This window comes from Oryzias latipes, chromosome 2 (assembly GCF_002234675.1).
Source record: "Oryzias latipes chromosome 2, ASM223467v1".
NCBI lineage: Eukaryota > Metazoa > Chordata > Actinopteri > Beloniformes > Adrianichthyidae > Oryzias > Oryzias latipes.
In genome coordinates this window covers 21,204,699-21,226,477 of record NC_019860.2, presented here as the reverse complement: position 1 = coordinate 21,226,477, position 21,779 = coordinate 21,204,699, and the positions used below count along the sequence as shown (strand labels likewise).

Sequence of the window (21,779 nt, the reverse complement as noted above, 5' to 3'; positions counted from 1 at the left end):
TGTCAGAGTAGTTCAGGACATGTATGAGAGAAGTATGACGGTGGTGAGATGTGCTGTAGGTCAGACAGAGGAGTTCAAGGTGGAGGTGGGACTACACCAAGGATCAGCTTTGAGTCCTTTTTTGTTTGCTATGCTGATGGACAGGCTGACAGACGAGGTAAGACAGGAATCTCCCTGGACAATGATGTTTGCGGATGACATTGTAATTTGCAGTGAGAGTAGAGAGCAGGTGGAGGAACAGCTAGAGAGGTGGAGGTTTGCTCTGGAAAGAAGAGGCATGAAGGTCAGTCGTAGTAAGACAGAATACATGTGTCTGAACGAGAGGGATCAAGGTAGAAGCGTTAGGTTACAGGGGGCTGAGGTGAAGAAGGTGCAGGAGTTTAAGTACTTGGGGTCAACAGTTCAGTGTGATGGGGATTGTGGAAAAGAGGTGAAGAGGCGAGTGCAGGCAGGTTGGAGCGGGTGGAGGAAAGTGTCAGGAGTGTTGTGTGACAGAAGAGTGTCAGCAAGACTCAAAGGAAAGGTGTACAAGACAGTGGTGAGACCAGCTCTGCTCTATGGGTTAGAGACGGTAGCAGTGAGACAGAGACAAGAGGCTGAGATGGAGGTAGCAGAGATGAAGATGTTGAGGTTCTCCTTAGGAGTGACCAGGTTAGACAGGATAAGGAACGAGTACATCAGAGGGACGGCTCATGTTGCCTGTGTTAGCGACAAAGTCAGAGAAGCCAGACTGAGATGGTATGGACATGTTCAGAGGAGGGATAGTGGATATATTGGTAGAAGGATGTTGGAGATGGAGCTGCCTGGCAGGAGGGCAAGAGGACGGCCAAAGAGGAGATACATGGATGTCTTAACAGAGGACATGAAGTTGGCTAACGTTAGGGTAGAAGATGTTCATGATAGAGTGAGGTGGAAAAGGATGATTCGCTGTGGCGACCCCTGATGGGAAAAGCCGAAAGAGAAAGAAAGAAGACAGAAAAGATTAAAATTGTTAAAAATACATCACTCAAAAAGCACAACATAAATTGATTAAAGACAGAGGATAAGAAGGGAGCTCGTCCTGTGTTTCTATGTTTCAGATTTAAAGCAAATGGCAGTACTTTGTTATTTTCATCTAGCATTAATTAGAGACTAATATATAAATTTAAGGTGGAAGGACTAGGTTTTATTTACCCTGACCTCCTAAGGACTGTTGAATCCAAACATATTAAACCACCTCAAAATGCTCTTCAAAACACTCGTATCTTCATTTTACTTCAACGTCTTACTTCAAAAATCTTTTTCAATGACTATTTCCAATGGTAATGAATCCTTTAAGTGCACATATTTGTTGCCTCAGCTTCTAGGTGGAGGTAGAACAGGAACTGTAAGCACCCACTTCAAAGGAGCTCAGCTATCCACATAAACATCTTCAAGGAGGCATGTTCTTTTCATCTCTGTAATACTACTCAAGTTGACTAAGACTAAATATGGATATTTACTCCCTGAAGCCATAGGAAAAGAGATGGACATTGACAGCAACCGGTTCAAAACTGGTCCATTCAGCTTTTATTACATCTGAATTCAAACCAGTATCCGTGTATGTGTTTGTACCAGCAAATTAAATCACAAATCAGAGGTAGGATCGTCAAGTTTTAATTGTAGATCTGAGTTATTTGGTCATCACATTTAAAAATTTCTACTGACGAAAAGGTTCCAAGAGCTGACAGAAAAAAAGGACCAGAACCCCAGAGGTTCCTTCATGTCGTTTTCTGCTCCATCTTCATTTCTTCTGTCATAAAGTAGAGCAGAGGGCGGACAATGTCAGAAGATGGTTCAACGTTTAAGGTCAGCCATAACCTGAAACGTGGACACAGTATCAGCCATGTGGTCTCTCTCTACTGGATTTGCTCGACCACTGAGTAAAATTAGCCCGATCGGTCCAGTGGGTCGATGCGCTCCCGTGGCGGTCCCTCATTACATTACGGGTGTAGAACACTAATGGGAGCGTCTTTTTGCCAACAGTAACTTCCATTCACCACCAGAAAGGCCCCCGCCCCCCTCTCCTCTGATGTGACGGGCACGATTTATACTTCTTTGCTGCAGGACATATTAACCATTTGGGACAGTGTGCCATCTTGTAACCACTTTCATCTGTAATAACCCAAGGAAAGACACCGTCATATTTCATCTTCTCTGTGAATCTTAAATGAATTTGCTGACTTTTTTTTCCCTTCCTTTCAGTCTTTACCCAAACTCTGCCAAGCCTCAGTTTTTCTCTCATTCGCCCCCCGCATCTCTATTCATCTTTATCCCACTGTTTTCCTCTCCCTGCAGGGCTTCAGCTTATCTGGAGATTTGGCAGGGATGCAGATAGGATCACTCACAGATGTACAATAAACTTGAGGGGAATAAATATGCTCTAATTGAGAGAAATGATGTAATATTGATCTCTGGGCCTCTGAACCTTTGGCATCAATGGAGCACTTTGCCGAGGCTGTGACATTTAGAAAGAAGACTGGTGTGTGACTGCTGCTGTTCCTGATATTAGGAATGTTATACTGAAGCTCAGCTGTTCCAAAACAAAATACTTTTTTGGTCTAAAGATGGACATTCTTTCATCTCTCCACAGTGAGTATGACATAAAGTACATTCAGGGCTTCTGTGAACACAAATGAAAACAATTAAAATATAGTTGCCATTTAAACAAACACACTCTTCCAAAATGGACAATTCCTTCAACGTTGAGTCACTGAGCCACATAGTCCCACCATTTCCCCCCCCCCCTTCTGCAGGCTTTGCCTCTATTGAGTCTGAATTTACAACTCCAATTATGTGTATACAAGCTCAGCAATCTACTCTGAGGAGCAGCTAAAGTGCAGCACTGAGGGACACTGTTCTTTGAACGCATATAAATGTTATTGATCAATATTTGGCTGACAGGCAACATTTCTAATATTTAGGACAGACTGGTAGCAAACCATGTCGTAGATTAAAACGTTCATGTTCAAACAGATAATTGAAAAAGTCAAAAGCAGTTATTCATCCATGTACCACGGTCTGGGTGAATACTGGATTCTCATTGGATTAAAAAGTGATAATGAACAGTGATAAAATACACATCAAAAAAGAAGTTCCGGTCACATAGCTTAAATGTTCTATATCACTACGCTGGCTTCTTGAAACTAACTTTTTACAATTCTTTCTCTCACATTCGATCTGAAAAAACTTTAACAAATACATTTATACACTGAAAAGGTTAGTAAAGGTATAGATCACGATCGTTGAAAAGTACATTCCTTTGCTTAACTGCTGGATAGGACAAAAAAAACAAAAACATTTATAGTGACAAATGTCACACAGACCAGATTAGATTAGATTGGCAGTTTTAAATGTATCAGGTACAATTTTGTAACAAATTCCCTACTGTTTACGTGGTAAAGTGCGTTGGTGCCACTTTAGGTTCCAAACCAGTTTCAGTAAAGTATTGTCTCTTGGTTTCCTTATTGAAACAATAATTTGTACTTTTTATTTTAAAGTTTACTTAGTAGGCGATCAAGAAACATTTTCATGACTTTATGAATAAAACCTATAATTTTGTGTATAAACAGCAAACTCTTGAGCCAGATCCACCTTAAATATTCTTCTGAAAGAAACTACTTTTTTTTTTAAACTCTCCTACAACCATGAGAACATGAAATTACACTGCAGCCATTATTGTAAAATGCATTCGTTTTGTCCTTTTAACCAATTGAGGCAGATGCCCAGGTCCTGTCAAGTGCTTTACATCGCTCTCTGAGGATCAAACCACCAACAAGCACTCAACCTCCAGAGACACAAGCACTCTACAGACTGCAAAACACATGAAAACCAACCATTTTACCAGGAAGACCAAAATTGGACTCAAAAATGGTTGTAGATCTATCAGTTTTTATACCAACTACTGCTAGTATTTTCAGCTTTAACAGGATGTTGCTCTTTCAATGATTAAATGAAAAAAATGCCATACCTAATACAATCAAAAAGCCAGGTCTTTACCAAAACAAGAGGACAAATGTTCTAGCAATCAAGAATTAATTAAGGTAGACACAAGCTCTGCTTTTGATTTTCCCAGTGTGGGGAAAAGTCCCCCCCCTTCCCAAAGAAAAGAAAAACAAGATAATATTAAGCTATTGTTTCTAATGCTATGTTCACACATGGCTTAGAAACACACGTTCAAGTGACCACTTAAAAAAAATAAGTCAATGTAACCCCGTCTCTATTTGCGTTTTGGGCTTCCATGTTCCAAACTCTTGTGTTCACGTGTCACAGTGCAAGACTTTAAGTCTGTTTTCAGGCTTTATTTACAAAAGCCGCATCTATTGAACCCGCGTTAAAGTGAAACCAGTTGAGTTTTGACCAATCATGGACTCGAATTTGGTGGTGATGCATGGGTAGTGTCCTTTTCATAACACAGGAGTACCAACCATTCAAAAATTGATCATGAAGTATGGATCATGACGTATGGATGGCATCCATTTTCCTTCACAGAAGTGCCAACCGTCTGAAAATTAATCATGGAGGAGAAATAAATAATTGGGGTTTGTGTCCGGCCGGAATGATAAGACACAGAATCTTTCAGATATAGGAATAGAGCTGGAGCGAGATTCAGCAGGTTTGTACCGCTACAATCGGGTATAAACAGTCCAGTGTGAATGCCATATGCTAAAAGTCATTGATAATAAATAAATAAACTGATAATAAAGTGAATGGTACCAGAGGAAGAGTAGAACCATCTAAGCTTGAGACGTTTTACTTTGATGTAGCTACATTTTTTTCACATGGCGATGGTATATTCAGAATGAAGTATACTCAGTTCATATCATCAGACAAAGCAACTGCTTTAAACAAGCGTCTGAACACAGGCTTTCAACATAGATTGCTATTGTGCACTGACCAAACGAATGAGGGAGTCTAACCTTTAGAAGCTGTGCAGACTGATAGAGGGAGGCTGGGCAGAACAAAAGCATTTTCACATGGCATTCAGAGATTATTCTAATTAACAGAAGGCCTTCTCGTGTCACTGTGTAACAGGAAAAAAAAGAGTGTACAAAATCTAAAGACTGCACGTAGATTTATAAATAAAATGAACCTAAAATCTCAAATAAAATAGCTACAAGATAAGAGACAACACTATTAATGCTGGAAACCAACCAGATGCAGAAGTTTAGCTTTCATAGTTTTCCTTTATCAGGAACAGAAATGTTTTGTAAAGTTAAACAGTGATGAGTTTGGGGTTAAAAAAAATCATGAATGGTGGTTGCTACAGCCTCCGCCTTATCTTCATCCATCTATGTTGCTTCACTGTTGATGTGTTGAAGGTCCAGGTCCGATGTGGTAGACTCGGCCGGCCCTTCAGAGAGTTTTCAACACGGCTGTCCATCCCTAGTTCTCAAGATCTGCTATCTACCCAACTTTCGACTAATTATTGGGATTACATATGCACGGTTATGTATGAAATCACCCCATTAGTGCTGTTTAGCACAGAAATGGTGGGAAAACAAGCAGGGTGGTCACTTTGAAGGTCCACAGTTAGGCGCTTCTGTCCTGCACACACGGTTGGGAGATGCCAACTAATCCTTTATTTCCTTCTGCCTGAAATATGGAGTTCCCACAACCGCTATGACCACTGTTTGCCAACTTTTGTCCGATTAGTCAAAAATAAAGGACAAGATAGAGTGCAGGCGCATAACAAATGAACGGTGTGATCCATAAGGAAGGTCCCTCAAAGAACACAATCGGATATAAGAAACGTGACATTGTCTAATTAGCGCCTCTCTTGAACCAAGATGCTGTAGTGTACCACCTTCTTTCCTTCATCTCCTCACACAGAACAATGTTAAACTTTCATGCTCTTTTAGTTTTTCTTACTGTCCTTCTTGATTTACTCAAAAACGGTCAACGTTTGGCGTTCTCACTGCTACTGCTTTGTTGTATTGTGGCACGATTGTTGTCAGCTTGTAGTGGATGGCCAAAGACACTGCAGGTCTTCTTGTTGTGGTTGAGTGGAGGACATCTCCTGCAGAGCATGAACCAGCCTTTAAGCTGGACTGGGACAAACAATTTGTTTTGGAATAGGTCATTTTCAAAAGTTCTCTCTCGTTAAAGAACACCCAACAGTCAACGTTCCTGTTCATTTACAACCTTTAAAACAGATATCATACCTGTATCATACAGTTCCTTTAATAAACATTATTTCAACAACATTATTGGGCATTTTTCACATATGAAATGTCTTTCTTTCGTGATACACGTGTAATGTGTGTTATTCATAAGTGTTTCTTGCGTTTGGCATTCATTGATGTGCGCAGGTGTCCGTCGAGACTTAATATTTCGCAGTCTTCATATAAATTTCGTTTTGAACAATTCAAAATTTTTGTTCAGCTGAGAATAACGCAGTTTATGTAGTTTATATGCAATTATTACTTAAGTCTTACGAGATTGTGCAGGATTTTTGCGAGATGCAAACGCAGATTTGTGTTCTTCTACGATCGTTCCACATTTGTCTAATGGACTTTCCCTGCATGTACCACAGTTGTATGACTTTATAGCGTATGCGGCGCACACGTGCATCAAATATGCAATTTGATGCACGTGTGCATCAAATTGCACACGTGCATTAAAAATAGCGCAATAATCACACAAGGTACATGTTTAACATTGATTTACGTGTTCTTAGCGTGGTTTATGCGGTCTTCTTCAGTGGTTTTAATGTGGTTAATTCGTGATACATCTGTGCAAAATTTTACGTAAAGAACCACAACTTTTCTCACTTTTTCCTCATAAATATTCCTCGTATACTCACGTATGACTATCTGTGCAGTATGCGCAAAATGTACCTAGTGGCTGCGTGACACGGGCTTAAGGCTTTTGACACGCAACTCCAGACCCAGTTAAGGATGCTCCATGTTAAATAGTTAAGCCTTTTATTTCTTACTGATCATCCTGCTTTGATTAGAATAGCAGGAAGATGAACCAAATGTGCACACAGAGAGACAAACAGACCAGTTTAACCTTGTATGCTCTACCAACTGTCAAACGGAAATGTTCTGCAGGTGCCGCTGGGACGCATCCTTGACCTTCACATCTTCACGATATATTTTAACGTTGCCTCTTGTTGACCAAAAACTCTTAATTTGCTTTCAACTCCCGATGGCTCCCCCCAAATCCAATTTTGGTAGGTAAAAAATGAATCAATTTGAGGTAAAAGTTGGACAAACTGGGAGAAAATAAACACGCTTTTAAAATCTATTTAATTACTTACAGACAAACAGCCCAGGAGATGCCAGAAAATGAAAGGTTAATGATGCAAAGCAGCTTTCAAAAGGGAGGCTGCTTCTTGAAATGCAGCATCCATTTAAGAACATGAATTTGGGCAGAGCACAAACAGAGGCCTCGGCCTCTGTCACCTTGTTCTGTCTCCTCCGGTGTTCGGAGAAGCAGCTGCTGAGTCAAGCGTCAGGGGACGAAGAGCAAAGCGGCTGCAAGGGATGAAGGTTTTACCACCCAATCAAGATCACAGGGGAATGGTTTCAACACCCTAAAGTACCACAGTGGCTGTAAATCTAAAAAGAAAACGGAAAATGTCATGGGGTGCAGGTGAGCTCCGGCGGGTTGACATGTTTGCTGTGCATGTAAAAAACTTGACGACAAATAAAACTTGTCAGAAGATCAAGCAAAACAAACGCTAAAGAGACGGGGGAGGGGGATTAATATTCAAAAGCAGTTCAATAGAAATATACCAATCTTTAAGAATTAGGAAAAATATAATAGACGTGAAAGGATGTCTGATTCCCAGTTATTTTTTAAAGAAAACTTTATGGGGGAAAAAAATAATTATTTCATTTTTGTTAGTGGCGTGTATTTGTAAATGTGTAACAAAAAAAGTGCATCATCTTGTAATTTAAGTTTTTTCTCTTTTTACCGTAAATTTTCAGGTAGCCAAAGTCATATTTATATATAAATATCAAAGTTATATTGTCAAGTTGAAGATGGTACAGTCCAAAAAAAGAAATAAAATAGAGCAAAAGCAAGTTGTGAACTGCCAAAGAGTTAAAAAAAAAAACTAAGATGACCTTAAACTGAAAGACTGTTTGCATTTGAGAAGAAGACACAGACAATTTTAAAGAAAATATTTACACAATTTTTGCGCTATTGAGGTTGATCAAACCCATTGAGATGGAGGAAACCATCAGCATCCTTTCTGAAACTTTTCTCCTGCAATAAAGCGTAAGGCTCTGTGCTTCCATCCCCTCATGGGATTTTGGTGGAACCGCATTGTTCAGTTGGAAGTAGCAGGAAAATGGGAATAAGAAAGCAGCTAACAATGGATGAGACACAGACCACCATAACACTGAAAAATGTAGGTCTTTCCTACAGAGAAGCTGCAAAGAGAATCAAGCTGTCAGCGAGAATCTCTTTCCGCATCAAAAGGAGCTCAGAAACCGGAGGAAACTCTGACAGGAAGAGTTCTGGCAGACCCAAAGTCACAACAGAACCAGAGGAAAAGTTTCCGAGAGTTAACATCCTCACGGGACCACCGCTTCCAGAACAACTTCATTCTGGTCTTTGTGAGGGGGTCTCGTATTTAAGCTGCAGCAAGAAGGTCGTTTCCATGACGTCAGAATGTGACAAAGAGGCGTGTTTGGGTCCAAACCCCCACCGGACTGCAGAAACCTGGACGAAGCGGTTACGGAGGGATTAAACATTTGTTGCATCACTCAAGAACCTTGTAAGCTCTCAAAAATTGGGACAAAAAAATCGGGGGAGGAAGTGTGATGGTATGGGGCTGCTGTTGGATCCAAGTGATTGGTACAGATAGGCACTCTGAACAGACATGGTGTCCATAGCAGCAATCATTTCTCTCTAGAATGAGCAGAGATGAACAGTTTATCTTACACCATGAAAATGAGCTTAAACTTGAATCCAGGCTCTGCCAGAGCTGCCAGAGCTAAATGAGGAACAATAAGGTGAACGTGGAAGCAGAAACTAAATCCCTCTGAGGCGGTTTCCTGAGAGGAATGTAACTTCAACATGACGAAAAATAACAGGAACCTTTGCAGGAGATTTGGACATTTCTATTGTAAGTTTACAAACGTGTTTGCAGAAGGCGGCTACTTTCAATAAAGACAAACCATTTCAGGTTTTCTGTTTATACCTTCAGCTGCTTATCTGTACACTTTTTTTTCCATTTCAGAGTGAAACAAGAGATTGAATGGAATACTTTTCAATAAAAATGGAAAATATTGAAGAGTCGGGAAGCTTTGGACTGGTTGTGTGTAGAGGTAGCTTGAAGGATTAAAAGATATTTACAAGATAGGGAAAACTTTTGTGTATATTAGCTGTTATTTTTTTGAGTTCATAACTATTTCATATATTGGATTTTCTTTTTTTTACATTTGCAGATACTGTTTAAAAAACCAAGATTGAGTTTGTATTTCATGTTTATTGTTTTTTTTTAAGCATACAAAGAAACTCCTGAAGCAATGTAAAGTTATTTTTTTCCCCCTCATAATTTTATGGGTTAATTCTCGTAAAAGCTGAACTTTTTTGTAATAATTTTATCAGTTTATTCTCGTACAATCATGAATTTTTTTCTTTTCATTTTAGAATTTTATTCTTGAAAAAAATTACGATTTTCTCTCTCTCATAAGTTTACGTCTGTATTCATATAAAGTTAGGATTTGTTTTTCTCATGAATCACATAGTTTATTGTAAAACTTTTTTCTCATTAATTCATAACTTTATTCCTGTAAAATTACGACTTTTTTGGCATAAATTTACAATTTAACTTTTGTAAAATTACAATTTTACGACTTTATTCTTATAAAATTACCACATTTTCCCTCATAATTATATGCCATATATGTATATATATGTTTGTGTGTGTGGGTATAAAATTGTATTTATTTTATTTTGATAGTGGCCTTGCTATTCCGCTGTAGGGATGTTTGCTTTTCATTTCTATTAGGTGTTAAAGTTTCCGTCGTTGGATTTCCGTGAGAGCCCTAAAAGCTAAACCCGTTGGTTTATCCTGTTTTCAGGACTAAAGCCAAGCAGAGTCTAATGACGAGTCCGACTGAAAGTGTCTCCAATCAGTCTCACTGAGGAGGAAGTGCAAAGATCAGCCACCGGGGACGGAGAAGAACATTTACACAACGTGTTTTAATCATGCATTTTAAATTTCATCAATTAGAAGTGAGGAACCACATCCATTAGGAGGCGGAATGAGATGGGTCCAGGGCTGAGGACTGTGCGCTGATTAATTGCCCTCCCCGCCACCCCAGATCCACGTTTTTCCCTGGAGTTCCGCTGGAAGAGCCAAAAAATGTCAGTCCACATTTATCTTACTCCTTCTGTTGATTCCTCACTTTCACCTGCCTAATTAACTGTCAGCTGAGGCCGTTTGGGGCTTTATGTTTTACGGGGAAATTAATATTTAGACGTCGCCAAAATTGCCACAGTTACGGAACAATCCAGTGCGTGGGAACGTCTTGGGGGTGACTGGGAAGTGATGGGAGCCATATGGGCAGATAAACAGATGAGGTGAATTTCCTCATAAAAATAGCCGTAAATACAACTAAATGTACAGTCAGAAGCAGAGGACTTGCATATATTGTGTCTTATTGCCTGTTCTTACAGTGATCAGGTAATGGAGTTTGAAAATCCCCCCCCCCCCCCCCCCCCCCATCTAGGCTAAACACTCAGTCAGATGAAAACAGGCAGCCCAGCTTTCATCCACTACCATGATTTGCACCTCTTTTCTGATTGCCACCTTTTTACCTCGTTGTGTTCATTGCCCGCCACAAATTCCCTTCAAAGAGAGCCGCCATTGTGACCCATTTTCCCCTCCCACCCCCAGCTGAGCTTTTGTCCAGAAAGACACCGAGCTGGAGGTTTTCCCCCCCGAGCCTCTAGAGCCGAGGAGGCAAGGCAATCGCCTAAAATACACCCGAAATCGTTCATTTAGGGATTATGTGGGCAGATTGTGAGTCAGCATCCAGCGTGAAGTTTGCCATGTTTTGGTTTTTCACATCATGTTTCTACGAGTTTAAGGCCTTTGACAACAAAATGTATGGAGTTATAAACCTCTAGTACTTTGTATGACACAATCCTCTTAAAAAATACCCAAAGTACTTAGCTAGTAGTCAATTTTTCTGACGTTTAATGAAAACTCAACCTTTTTGTTTCTGGTATTTAGCCAATACAGTCTGTTAGATTTGTAAAAAACTAAAAAAAAGACAGATTCTCTATAAAAAAAGAAAATATCTTAATATCTTAATTTGATATATTTCTCCACTGCTTTTATTCTTTTATTCTGATATTCTTTTAGAATACAAAAAAACATTTTATTTTAGAATTTGACATTTTAAACATCAACATTAAAGTTTTAATACTTCTGACGTACAGATAAAACTTAAAGGGTAACAACGGGACAGTTGGAGGCTGACTCCAGATTTGAAAAAATGCACACAAAAAAGGGGGTGGGGCTAAGGGAGGCGGGCAGAGCGAGGGAGGCCTTGATCAGTGAGGTTAGGTTAAATTATTGTTTCGATGAAAATAAGAAAAAAAAAGGCTGCCTTCATTGGCCGCTCAAAGTGTCGCGGGGTAAGCTCCGCCTCTCTCGGCGACTGGGGGCGAGCCCCTCTAGTGTGTTTAAAGTGGGCGGGGCTTTTATACTACAGCGTCAGAGCAGGATGATGTGAAACTTCTAAAATGAGGTGGGACTTCCACCAGTTGACCAATCACGAAACTCAACCGCTGGAGAGCAGCCCATCGCTGGTTTTACTCTATAACTTCATGTTTTATCTTAAATTGTCAAAAATGTAACAAGGACCAACAGTCAGCACTTTTCTTACAGGTAATCAGCCCAAAAAGTTGATTGACTGTTCAGTTATCCTTTCATAAATAACAGGAGGATGGGATTTTGATGGGTTTTAGGCTTTAAAAGGTTTTAGATCAACAACAAAATTGCCCAAAATGCATAAGTATTTTATTCTGGTGCCCTAAACTCCAATGTCTTTTAGTTTCACTTTGAGACAAACTGCTGACTGAAAGCCTGGAGCTCAGCAAAATACCCCAATACTTCTCACTGTTGTCTGCTTTTGATGTTGTTTTTATTTAATAATATGAGACTTTTTGGTGGAAACTGTAAGAAATCAGCTTAAGATAGTATTTAAAATGAATTTGACTAAAGTATTCAATTAAAAAAGAAGAACTTTTTAGGTTATATAAGTGTCATATTTAGTCTACAGTGTATCTATCGGGTAAATAAGAGTACGAAAGACAATTGTATAAAAAAGCAAAGACTGGAAACGTCCATTTTTAAAAGACAACCAAGACCTTTCAAAATAAATCATCGCCAGATTCTAAAATAGGTCTACAAAGACGTGTTGAGGGCATAAAGGAATAAATATATGGAACAGCAAAAACAGCAGCAGGTCAGGATATTTACTTATCTTAACCTCATTTTTATGATTTGTTCAGTCAAACTTCCTCCAGGAAGATTTCAAGCAGACTGACTCCGTTTACCGACACATATCACAGTTTTGGATGCAGCTGCTCTAATTAGTACGATCACAAAGACAGCAGCCTTGTGATGAACATCTGCTGTAGGGAATCCACTCTAGAACAAAGATGGTCTATTTGTAGAAGAGTGCTCACTCTGTGAAGATTGTAGACCATAAGAGAAATCTGCTGCGTTAAAAGACGTAACTGTAACGAAGTAAAGGTTAGCAACCCTAACCTAACCGCTGTTCAGTCATGGCTTTGTGCTGTTCCCACATCACCTCACCTGAGCCTGTTATCTCACCCGCAAACATTTCAAAACACAGGGCTATTATTACGGTTTCGTGTCGGTGCGCACTAATTTAAATCCCCCGTCTAGGAAGGCTGACCTGAAAAACTTATCAACCCAAAGGGGGGAAAAAGCTCATAGTGAGGAGAGATTGTCACTCAAACTTTTTTTTTTCAAATAAAAAAAATAGACAAACATGACAGATCAAGTGCTTATTGTTGTCACACCCCCTCGCGCACTAGGTTGCCGACCCCTGCTTTAAAGTATTTATAGATTCGTTAATTTAAGATTTATAAAAGAAATGTCAAACCCTAAGGGAAACTGGTCTCATGCATGTGATGAGTGTAATATATATCCAATAGAGCTATAAAGTTTGGCCTCAAAATAAGCAACACACCATTTAGCTTTAATGCGTTACCATAGTGATGCTTTAGCACGTCTGGAAAGTGTTTTTATGTTGCTATAAGTGGTATAAAAGCAAAAGGAAGGACACAATTTAAAGATTCTAAAAGTTGTGTTTAAATATAAAAGTTCTATACTTAATGGAGAGAAAAGGTCGAAATAGGATTACAGAGCTTCACCACATTTTCTAGCAGGTTTTGAACTTAGTGGTATTATATGACAGAAAAATCAAAATAGGATCAAATTGGAAGAAAAAAAAACTTCATTGATTTAGTAGTTTTAGTTAAAAAAAACGGGTTTTATAAGGTCTCTGAGTTTAAAACTAAATAGAAAATGAATTTCATGTGAGGCCAAAATGTGCAAAGTGAAGCTTCAAGGATTAGATCCGGAATACTTTATAATGTGAAATGACAGACTCTGCACACGAAAAAAGTTCACTTCGCTTTAAAATCAAGGGCAGAGTAATGAGAAAAAGGACCAAAATCAACCTTAACAGAAATACCATGTAAAGGCAATATGCAGTCCTTTACAACTCAGATTTACCGTTGTCTGAGCGTGTCATGACAGCTAAATGTTTTCGGATTACACCCCTTTAAGAAAAAAAACTACAGATTGCCAGTTCTTCATAAAAGTGCAGAAATGTAGCAGAATATGTTTCTTTAGGTAATGATTTCAAGTGTTGGATTATAAAAAGCTTTCAGCGGGAGGCAGTGTAGAAAAGTATATAGCTGTATCATCAGCAAAGAAACAAACATTAGGATTTGAGTAAATGTTAAACTTTTCCTTTAAAAAGAAAAGTTTTCCCACTCATAATATTTCTAAAGAAAAGTCTGAGACAAGGAATAAATATCCTTTTAAAAGTAAAAGTGCAATCGGGTTAGACTTAGTTGAGATGAGCCAACGACAAAAAAAACAATAAGTGATGCAGAGTAAATAGGGGCATGTGCACTCAACAGGAAAACAAAGATTCAAAAATATTTGAAGCCTTCTGCACTATTTTAACACCACGAATAGAAATAGGAAATACTAGCAGGTTTACACAAAGAAACTAGGAAATTAATAAAAAATATACCCTATGTATACGTTTAGAAGTATATAAAACCCAGAAAAAAGACCAAAATATACAAGTAAAGCAGCAATTCATAACTGAAAATGCCATAAAAACCTGAGCAAAAATCCAAACTTTTTTTCAAGGAACTGGCTTCAGTTGACCAAACCAATAAAACACAGCATGTACCATCCGTAAAAAAAGAAATGCAACAACTGGAAAGATTAAAATGAGATTCCTTACCTAAAGCCATTTCGATGAAGCTCAACTGGCCCTCCGAGGGGAAAAGGATTTTTGGCGGCTTGTCCGTCACAGGAGCTGTGAGAAAGGCAAGCAGGAAGAGGGAACATTAAATTCTCATCGTTCTCCCCTACGGACAGCTGAAGTATGATTTATTCATCAAAGAACACATTGAAAACTGCACTAAAATGGGAACAAATATCGTGAAATGCAATATTTAAAGAGCAGAAGGGATAAATTACTGAGAGCCTGAATGACTCATTCAAAGCTTGAAACATCAATGCACAGTCTGAGGCAGCATCTCTGCTTTAATAAAACCTGCTTCTTATGCAAGTGACGATAATGTGGCTTTGACGTGGAACACAGCTGAAACTGAGAAGCATTCTACAGTTTTTTTTTTAAATGCATTCTTTATACAGAAGCCACAGTTAAGTTCTGAACATTTAAAAGTGAATCTCAACACAACTCCATTTGAAATCCACCACCTCCAATTAGACGGCTGCTGGGGAACAAAGCCGTCCTTTTAGAGGCCGCTCATTAGAAAGAGTCTCTAATTGGTTTTAGGCTTCAAAGTGACAGAGAGGTTTTTCTATCCGTGCATGCCGGGAAATACTCAAAGGAACGGAGCTCATTTCTGAACAAATGAGTTTTGGTATGACTTGAGCAAGGATCGCGGAGCTGAACCGGAAGTTTCCTCTGTCCTGGTTCCTGCTTCCTACACTGTAGGCTTTTAGTTGTGAAGCAACGATTTCTGTTTGACTTCATATCCATCTATGTGCAAAGAGATTTAACAGCTTTGTGAATTGAAATGTCCTATTTAGATAAGAGAACTTAAAGCACATTGAGCAACGTCAATAAACGTTTACATCTCTTTATATTTATATTTATATAGTTCCATTACATAATGGCGGTATGACTAGATACTGTTCTTGTGATGCCACTTGACCAAACAACGTTGGTGCAAGTGCACCACTGAAGACGAATGGACTGCTCTTGAAAATGAACTGTTCTCCAGTGACGCCACTCCGGCAAAAGTTCACCAAGGTGATTTCCCCGAACTTCGGGTTCCATTTTAAAGGAATGGGTATGTTGGACCATGACATAACTAAGACTTATTGGACGACAGGGTGGTAACTTCTTTTTAAAACACACATAATGCCTCACCATAGTTTAGATGTGAAAAAAATGTTAGGTATACATAAGAAAAGCGACTCTAAATGCATGTATTCAACAGATTTAATGATAATTCTTCCCAAATTGTGCCAGATGTAGGATGCTAACACATTTTTTGCGTGTACTAACCTTTGACTATTTTGGAGAACTAGACCGAGTGAGTGTGACATCATCTATTGGAAATGGCTTACTGCCGGCTCCAACCAAATGAAGTCAATTCAGTCCCCATTTTTTTGCGATATTGAGGCATCAATGTTGGTGCCAGATGACATCAGTAAGCAGTAATTGATCTGAGTAGGTCTGAGTCAATATTTTTATAGCAACCACTCAAGCCAATCAGAAGTGAGCTTGTTGGAAGGCCACACCCCTACCACTTAAAAGAAGGCTACATGAAATTTGTCAATCCAATGTTGGGAATGTTGGACGTGGGGACAAGCAGGCATCTGATTGGCCAGTTTATAACTTAAATGACTTTCACTCCAGAAAAAATATGAAAAAAAAAAACAAAACCTGAGACTATCAAAAACATAGAAAGATTTCACAGCAAGAATGGTAAAAGTCTATGGGATTTTGGCTTGTTGGAGCCAGCGGGTACTTCCTGTTTGGAATGCCTCGGGGGAGGGGTCACTCAGTCAATGGTACAAACAATCTAAAACACTGTTGCCGTTTTGTTTTTTCACTGGGAGACCTCATAAATAGTCTTTTTTTTTTAAATAAACTTTGGTTGGGCAGGCGGGTTATTATGATAATTAGGAAAGATTTATTCCTGAGAAATTGTTTTCCTCTCCACTGTTGCCCAATTGGCTGCTCTATTGGGAGATTCTAATAAAACTCTAGTATGATTAAGAGAAATGACCCAACTGGAATTATTTGGAAGGAATTGGATTATATAAAGTGGACGCCTTACCACAACCTTGATGTTGAACCAATTCTCATTTAACAAAAAAACAGAAAATAATTTATCAAACAGCATAGAACGTTCGAAGATCAATAAGGTGAATTTTGCAGCATTTTCATTAAAATCTACTGTCCTTATTTGTTGCAACATAATGGAACACATTTCCTTTTCCTTTTTAATAAGTTCATTAATTCTGACATTTCTGTGTCTAATGTCAATAATAACTCCAAACTGGAAAATCAAGTTTCTAATATACATTTTTAACACCAGGGGAAAAAACTAAACAACCGACCATAATTCAATCCTCCAAACGTGTATCTACTGTATATAAATCCTCATTTTCATAAGTACAGTGATGATGCCAACTTAAATGGTTTAAAATTGAAATCAGTTTGTGCTTGAATCTGTACCACTGAAACCAAGCTCTTCCACAGAAAAGTCGAATTTAAAGACTTGTTCTACTCAACTGGAAACACAGTATGGCCCAAGTGTTGCATTATAGAAAAGCACTTGATGAAACTGCCTCCAGTCTCACCTGGAGGTAGGAAAGGGAGACCAGCTATACGAGCGGCTGGTGGGGTGTGAAAACGGGGAAAGGAAAGGTCCGACAGTTAGAAGACACCCAACACCGCAGCGTTTCATGAACACAACCGCACACAGAACATGTCTGCACAAGCATGTTCATTTGAGAAACATTTCTTTTGGTTTAATATAGATTTCCCGGATTACAAAAAATCTGTGTTTATTTTATTTGACTACTAATCTGCTTCAACTACAGCTGGATCCTTTAAAACTGACTTTGAACACGGCAGACGTTTTTTTGTGATGGGTTTCGTGTTTTTCAAGCTTTTCAAGGCTTTCTGAACTTTCTGACGTCAACACAAGATCAAAACATACTTTGACAACATTTGGTTTATGACACATGTGTCATACTCAAGGTCTGCTGACCAAATGCTGGCCAAATGCGAAACCCACGTCATTTTGTGTGGCATAAAAGTTTTTCATTTCTTCAAATCGGTGTGTATTTATTCATATCTAGGGGGAATTGGACTTGAATTATGGGATTGGGCAACTATACATTAGGACTTAAACACTGTCCATATAACCTAACCTGACAGAATCAAATTTAAAAGGATTTATGCTAGAGTAACAAGCAAACATGTGTTTTCTATGCAACTGTAATTGTCACTTTAAAAAGTTATAATACATAAATGGGTTATGTAATATTAAGGAGTAGTTACATTTATTTTTCATTACATTTAGTTACATGTATAAGTTATATTTGGCCCTTTGAGGACAGTCACTATGCTGATGTAGCCCTCGCTGAAAAGGGGTTCGACACCCCTGGTTTATGGTATGACCTAGAGTAGAGATTAACAGACACCGTAAAAACGGTTTAAAAAAGTGGCTCACATTCAGCTACGTTTACAGCTGCCATGTGACATGACCAATTTTCAAACGGTTGGCACTTCTGTGAATCAAAAGGGAGGCTATCCATACGCCACTACCAAACCCGAGTCCCTGATTGGTCCAAGTTTGACCTGGTTTAACTTGCAACGCGCATTCAATGGCTGTGCATTTTGTACGCAGAGTCCGAAAACAGTCATAGAAACTTGCGTAGCTAAGAGTGAATGCGAGAGTTTTGAACGTGGAAGCCCGAACACACATTTACTGTACTGTATGTGTGTTTACATTGACCAAGGGGTGTTAACTGTTGCCAAGGGCGGTGTTACCGTAGCCTTTGTATCCGGTTGTAGCAGGTGTGATTTTTTTCCTAAAGAATATGCTAAACCGGAAGTGTAGCTTTATGTTTCACAGACACACTGCGGCATCACAGAAAGATAAGTCTATAAAATGCTGCCAAACCAGTTGGATTGGAATAGAATGGAGAATGAAGGGACAAGCCGGTCACCTTCTGCTTGATTTTTGTGTTGGCTTTATTTAAGGTCATGATTTCAATAGTCCTGCTTACAGAAAAATGACATCATTTGGAGCCGTTGTGCCTCTGAAACATGTCTGCACCTTTTGAGTTATTCATGTGCGTACGTCTGTGATATTAACCAAATGGCTCCATATTTGCAGATTTTAAACAATAACTTTCATCTTTTACTTATTTTGTAATTAATCCTGATTTATTCGTAGATTTGCTTTCATGTTATCCCTGGGAAGTGTGTTATGAAAAAGCATCAGGAAGTCATCCAGCATGATGGAACAATGTGATCCTCTTCTTAATTATTTGAGATTTTGTGACATATGTTACATAGCAGGGGGTGCGCGGTGGTGGGCTGGTGATTTGTTTCAGTCTTATTTGGTGATGAGAACTGTCTCCGAGTCAGCACACACGAGCAGAAAAGTGCTGCGATGGAAAACGTGGAGCCATACGAAGCTGTGGGGCAGATGGTGACCATGTCCAACAGAGTCCAGTTCTAAAGTCATGAATGCAGCTTTCATGGTTTTCAAGTTCAAGTTTTAAACCTTTAGTTTGGAGAGATTTTTCTGATCATGAAAACTGGTTTCAACAGAACCTGGAGATGTTTTTGGAGGAAAAGACTCAAGCAGAACGTCCCACACATGAACACACTAGATGGAGGATCTCTGACATCCCTTACCAGATCCAGAAAAGAGAACAGAGCCTGAAGTAGATGACGGCAGATGAATGGAAGTTTACTCTTTAAACCAAGAATGTGAAGAAACCAAAAAAGGAAACTGGGTCTATACATGGGTCCACACCTGCCAATCAAAAATATCTTTTCTATAACAATGAACGGGCTGAATTTCAAAAAAAAAAAAGGAAGTTTTGGCTTGGGGCGTCTGATTCAGATGCCTCCGGAAAGCCTCCCTGAGGAGGGGTCTTGGGCATGTCCCAAAGACCCAGAACATGCTAGAGAGACTACGTCTCCCAGCAGGCCTCGGAACGCCTCGGGGTCCCCCACAGAGGACTGGAGGAAGTGGCTGGGAAGAGGGAAGTCTGGGCATCTTTGCTTAGATTTCTGCCCCCGCGACCCGGTCCAGGTTGAGCGGAAGAAGACGAATGGATTGAATAGTTTTGAACATAAAAAAAAGTCTGCTAATTTAAGAAAGAATGACTTAATTTAAATGCAGTACTGTAGGTATTTGATCTAAAAGCTATATTAAAAGCTTTTTGTGTCTGGAAATGAAATGTCTTATTTCTGCTGCCCTAAAACAGTATTTCTCTTTAAGTAACAAAGCTTTAAAACAGAAAAAACTATTTAGATTTTATTTTGTGTCATTGTTTTGAGATTGTAAGAGGCTGACCAAATAATTAAGGTTTCATTTGAACAGTGAAAATTGGCTGTTTCTTGAAAAATAAAAAAATTTGTCTGGTTACATTATTTTCTACTCAAACCAAGTCAGATTGTTGTATTCCAGAAGTCTTACCGTATTTTCAGACTATAAATTGCAGTTAAAATCCTTTAATTTCCTTAAAATTGACCGACTTCTAGTTTTGTTTATTGATCCCGAACTAATTTTTCAGAACACAGCGCTAAAAAACGTTTGAAATGTTTTAGGGTGAAAGATAAAGCTTGAGGAATTTTTGAAGCATTATGGGTAATTTAGTTATGATACATACTTTTCTTGAACATTTTGAAGTGCGAAAGTGAAAGGATTTATTTTGTATTTTATATTTTACTGTTGAAAAAAGTTGACAGTTATTGTCAGTAAAGTTTTATCCGTCTGTAAAAAGGTTCTTCATTGCAGATCAAACAGGAATCACAATTCACCAGAAAAACTTCCAATCAAAGCCTATGACCAATCAACCTGCCTCTTGGTACCTCTCTAGGCATTCTGGGTAGTGTAGTCATATGACAGTACAATTGTTTTATTTACTGCATTGCACCTTTTGGTCCAAAAAATTACAAAAAACTAAAACTGAAAAGAGAAAGTTTGGAATTCTAAACTCCAATCACAAAGGCACAAATGCATCATGAAGCCTCTCCTCATTTCAAATGTCGGTAATTTGGACTTCCCGACTGCTCTGACTGAGTGGAAATCCCAGCCATGAAAGGTAATCAAGGCTGACAGAGATCCAGTTTAAATTTAGTCAAAAACGTATTACTTTGAAACTTTGGGTAAAGCAGAAGAACTCAGAGAAAAAAAACAAAAACATGCCTTTCTCCTGCTCCTCTGTGGGATCCAGCGGAGTGAAAGGCACGCGAGCACGCAGACACACACATTTAGGATGCATTAGTGAGGCTGGCTGCTCTTCAACAACAAAACCATAATTCTACGGTGGTTTTATTATGAGTGGGAGTGGGCAGGCTGCTCGCCGGGGGGAGCAGGAAGCACTTCCAGCCTGACCTGCTTCCCTGCACACAAACATGCATTTAAAGCACGTTACACTCAATCACGCGCACAATCGCCAAAAAAGCCGGCCGACGCTCGCCACCCGGGAGAAAATCTTTAGAGTGTCCCCTCGCAGGCCTTGTGATCCGCGCTCGCTGTGATCACATGATGATGGATGGAGAGACGCTGTAATGAAAAAGAAAAAAGCTGGTTCTCTCCGATTAACTCGCCCATCACCTCCTCTGCCTCCGCCCGTCGGCGTCCTCTCCGTCCGTCTGCCGCGCCCCTCTCAGGGCTGAGATGGAGGGAAGATGAAATAGGTTGGAGGGAGGGAGGGAGGTGGCCGTGGTCCTCCGTTCACACCTCATTAAAGAGCACTTCAGCAGTCGTAGATTAGGAGCGCGCCCGTGTGTGCGTGCGTGCACGAGCCGGAGATCATTAAAGAAAAGATGCAGTGTACTTGCCGAGCATCTTGCCACTGCGGCAAATAAATGAAAGCAGCTTTCAGGCAACTTGAGAGGCAAACCTTGTTAGTCATACATGTGTGGAGGAGAAATCGTGTAAATTTTACTCGTCAGATTTTCTTTTGATCCCACGCTGCAGCTGGACGGAAAAAAAATCTGCTTGAAGATCCTGATGATTACTTGTACTGATGGGGTCAATAATCATCAGCCACTTGAAAAGATGGCAGATGAATACAATGCTAATAGGGAATCTATAAAGACATTTTTATTGGGAATCATCAGGAAGAAAGGCTTCGGCAAACTGGTGGAATCTTGTATTTGGAAGTGGCGTCAAGTTCAATGCATTCTTGCTCGCCTGTTTGTTTTTTTATGGCTAAATAAACGGGGCAACAGTTTGGAAAATGCCTCTATAAATGCTTAATGCGACCCCGACCC

At 39.4% G+C, this 21,779-nt stretch overlaps 1 protein-coding gene across 2 annotated transcripts in view; it reads right to left on the bottom strand.

Moving 5' to 3' along the window:
• LOC101172314 (interleukin-1 receptor accessory protein-like 1) overlaps positions 1 to 21,779 on the bottom strand; it is a 364,358-nt gene that overhangs the window by 117,264 nt on the left and 225,315 nt on the right. For both annotated transcript variants that reach the window (XM_011484966.3, XM_011484970.3), the window contains exon 6: positions 14,508 to 14,582. In XM_011484966.3, coding sequence (XP_011483268.1) covers positions 14,508 to 14,582 — 75 coding nt within the window. The remainder of the gene's footprint in view (positions 1 to 14,507; positions 14,583 to 21,779) is intronic.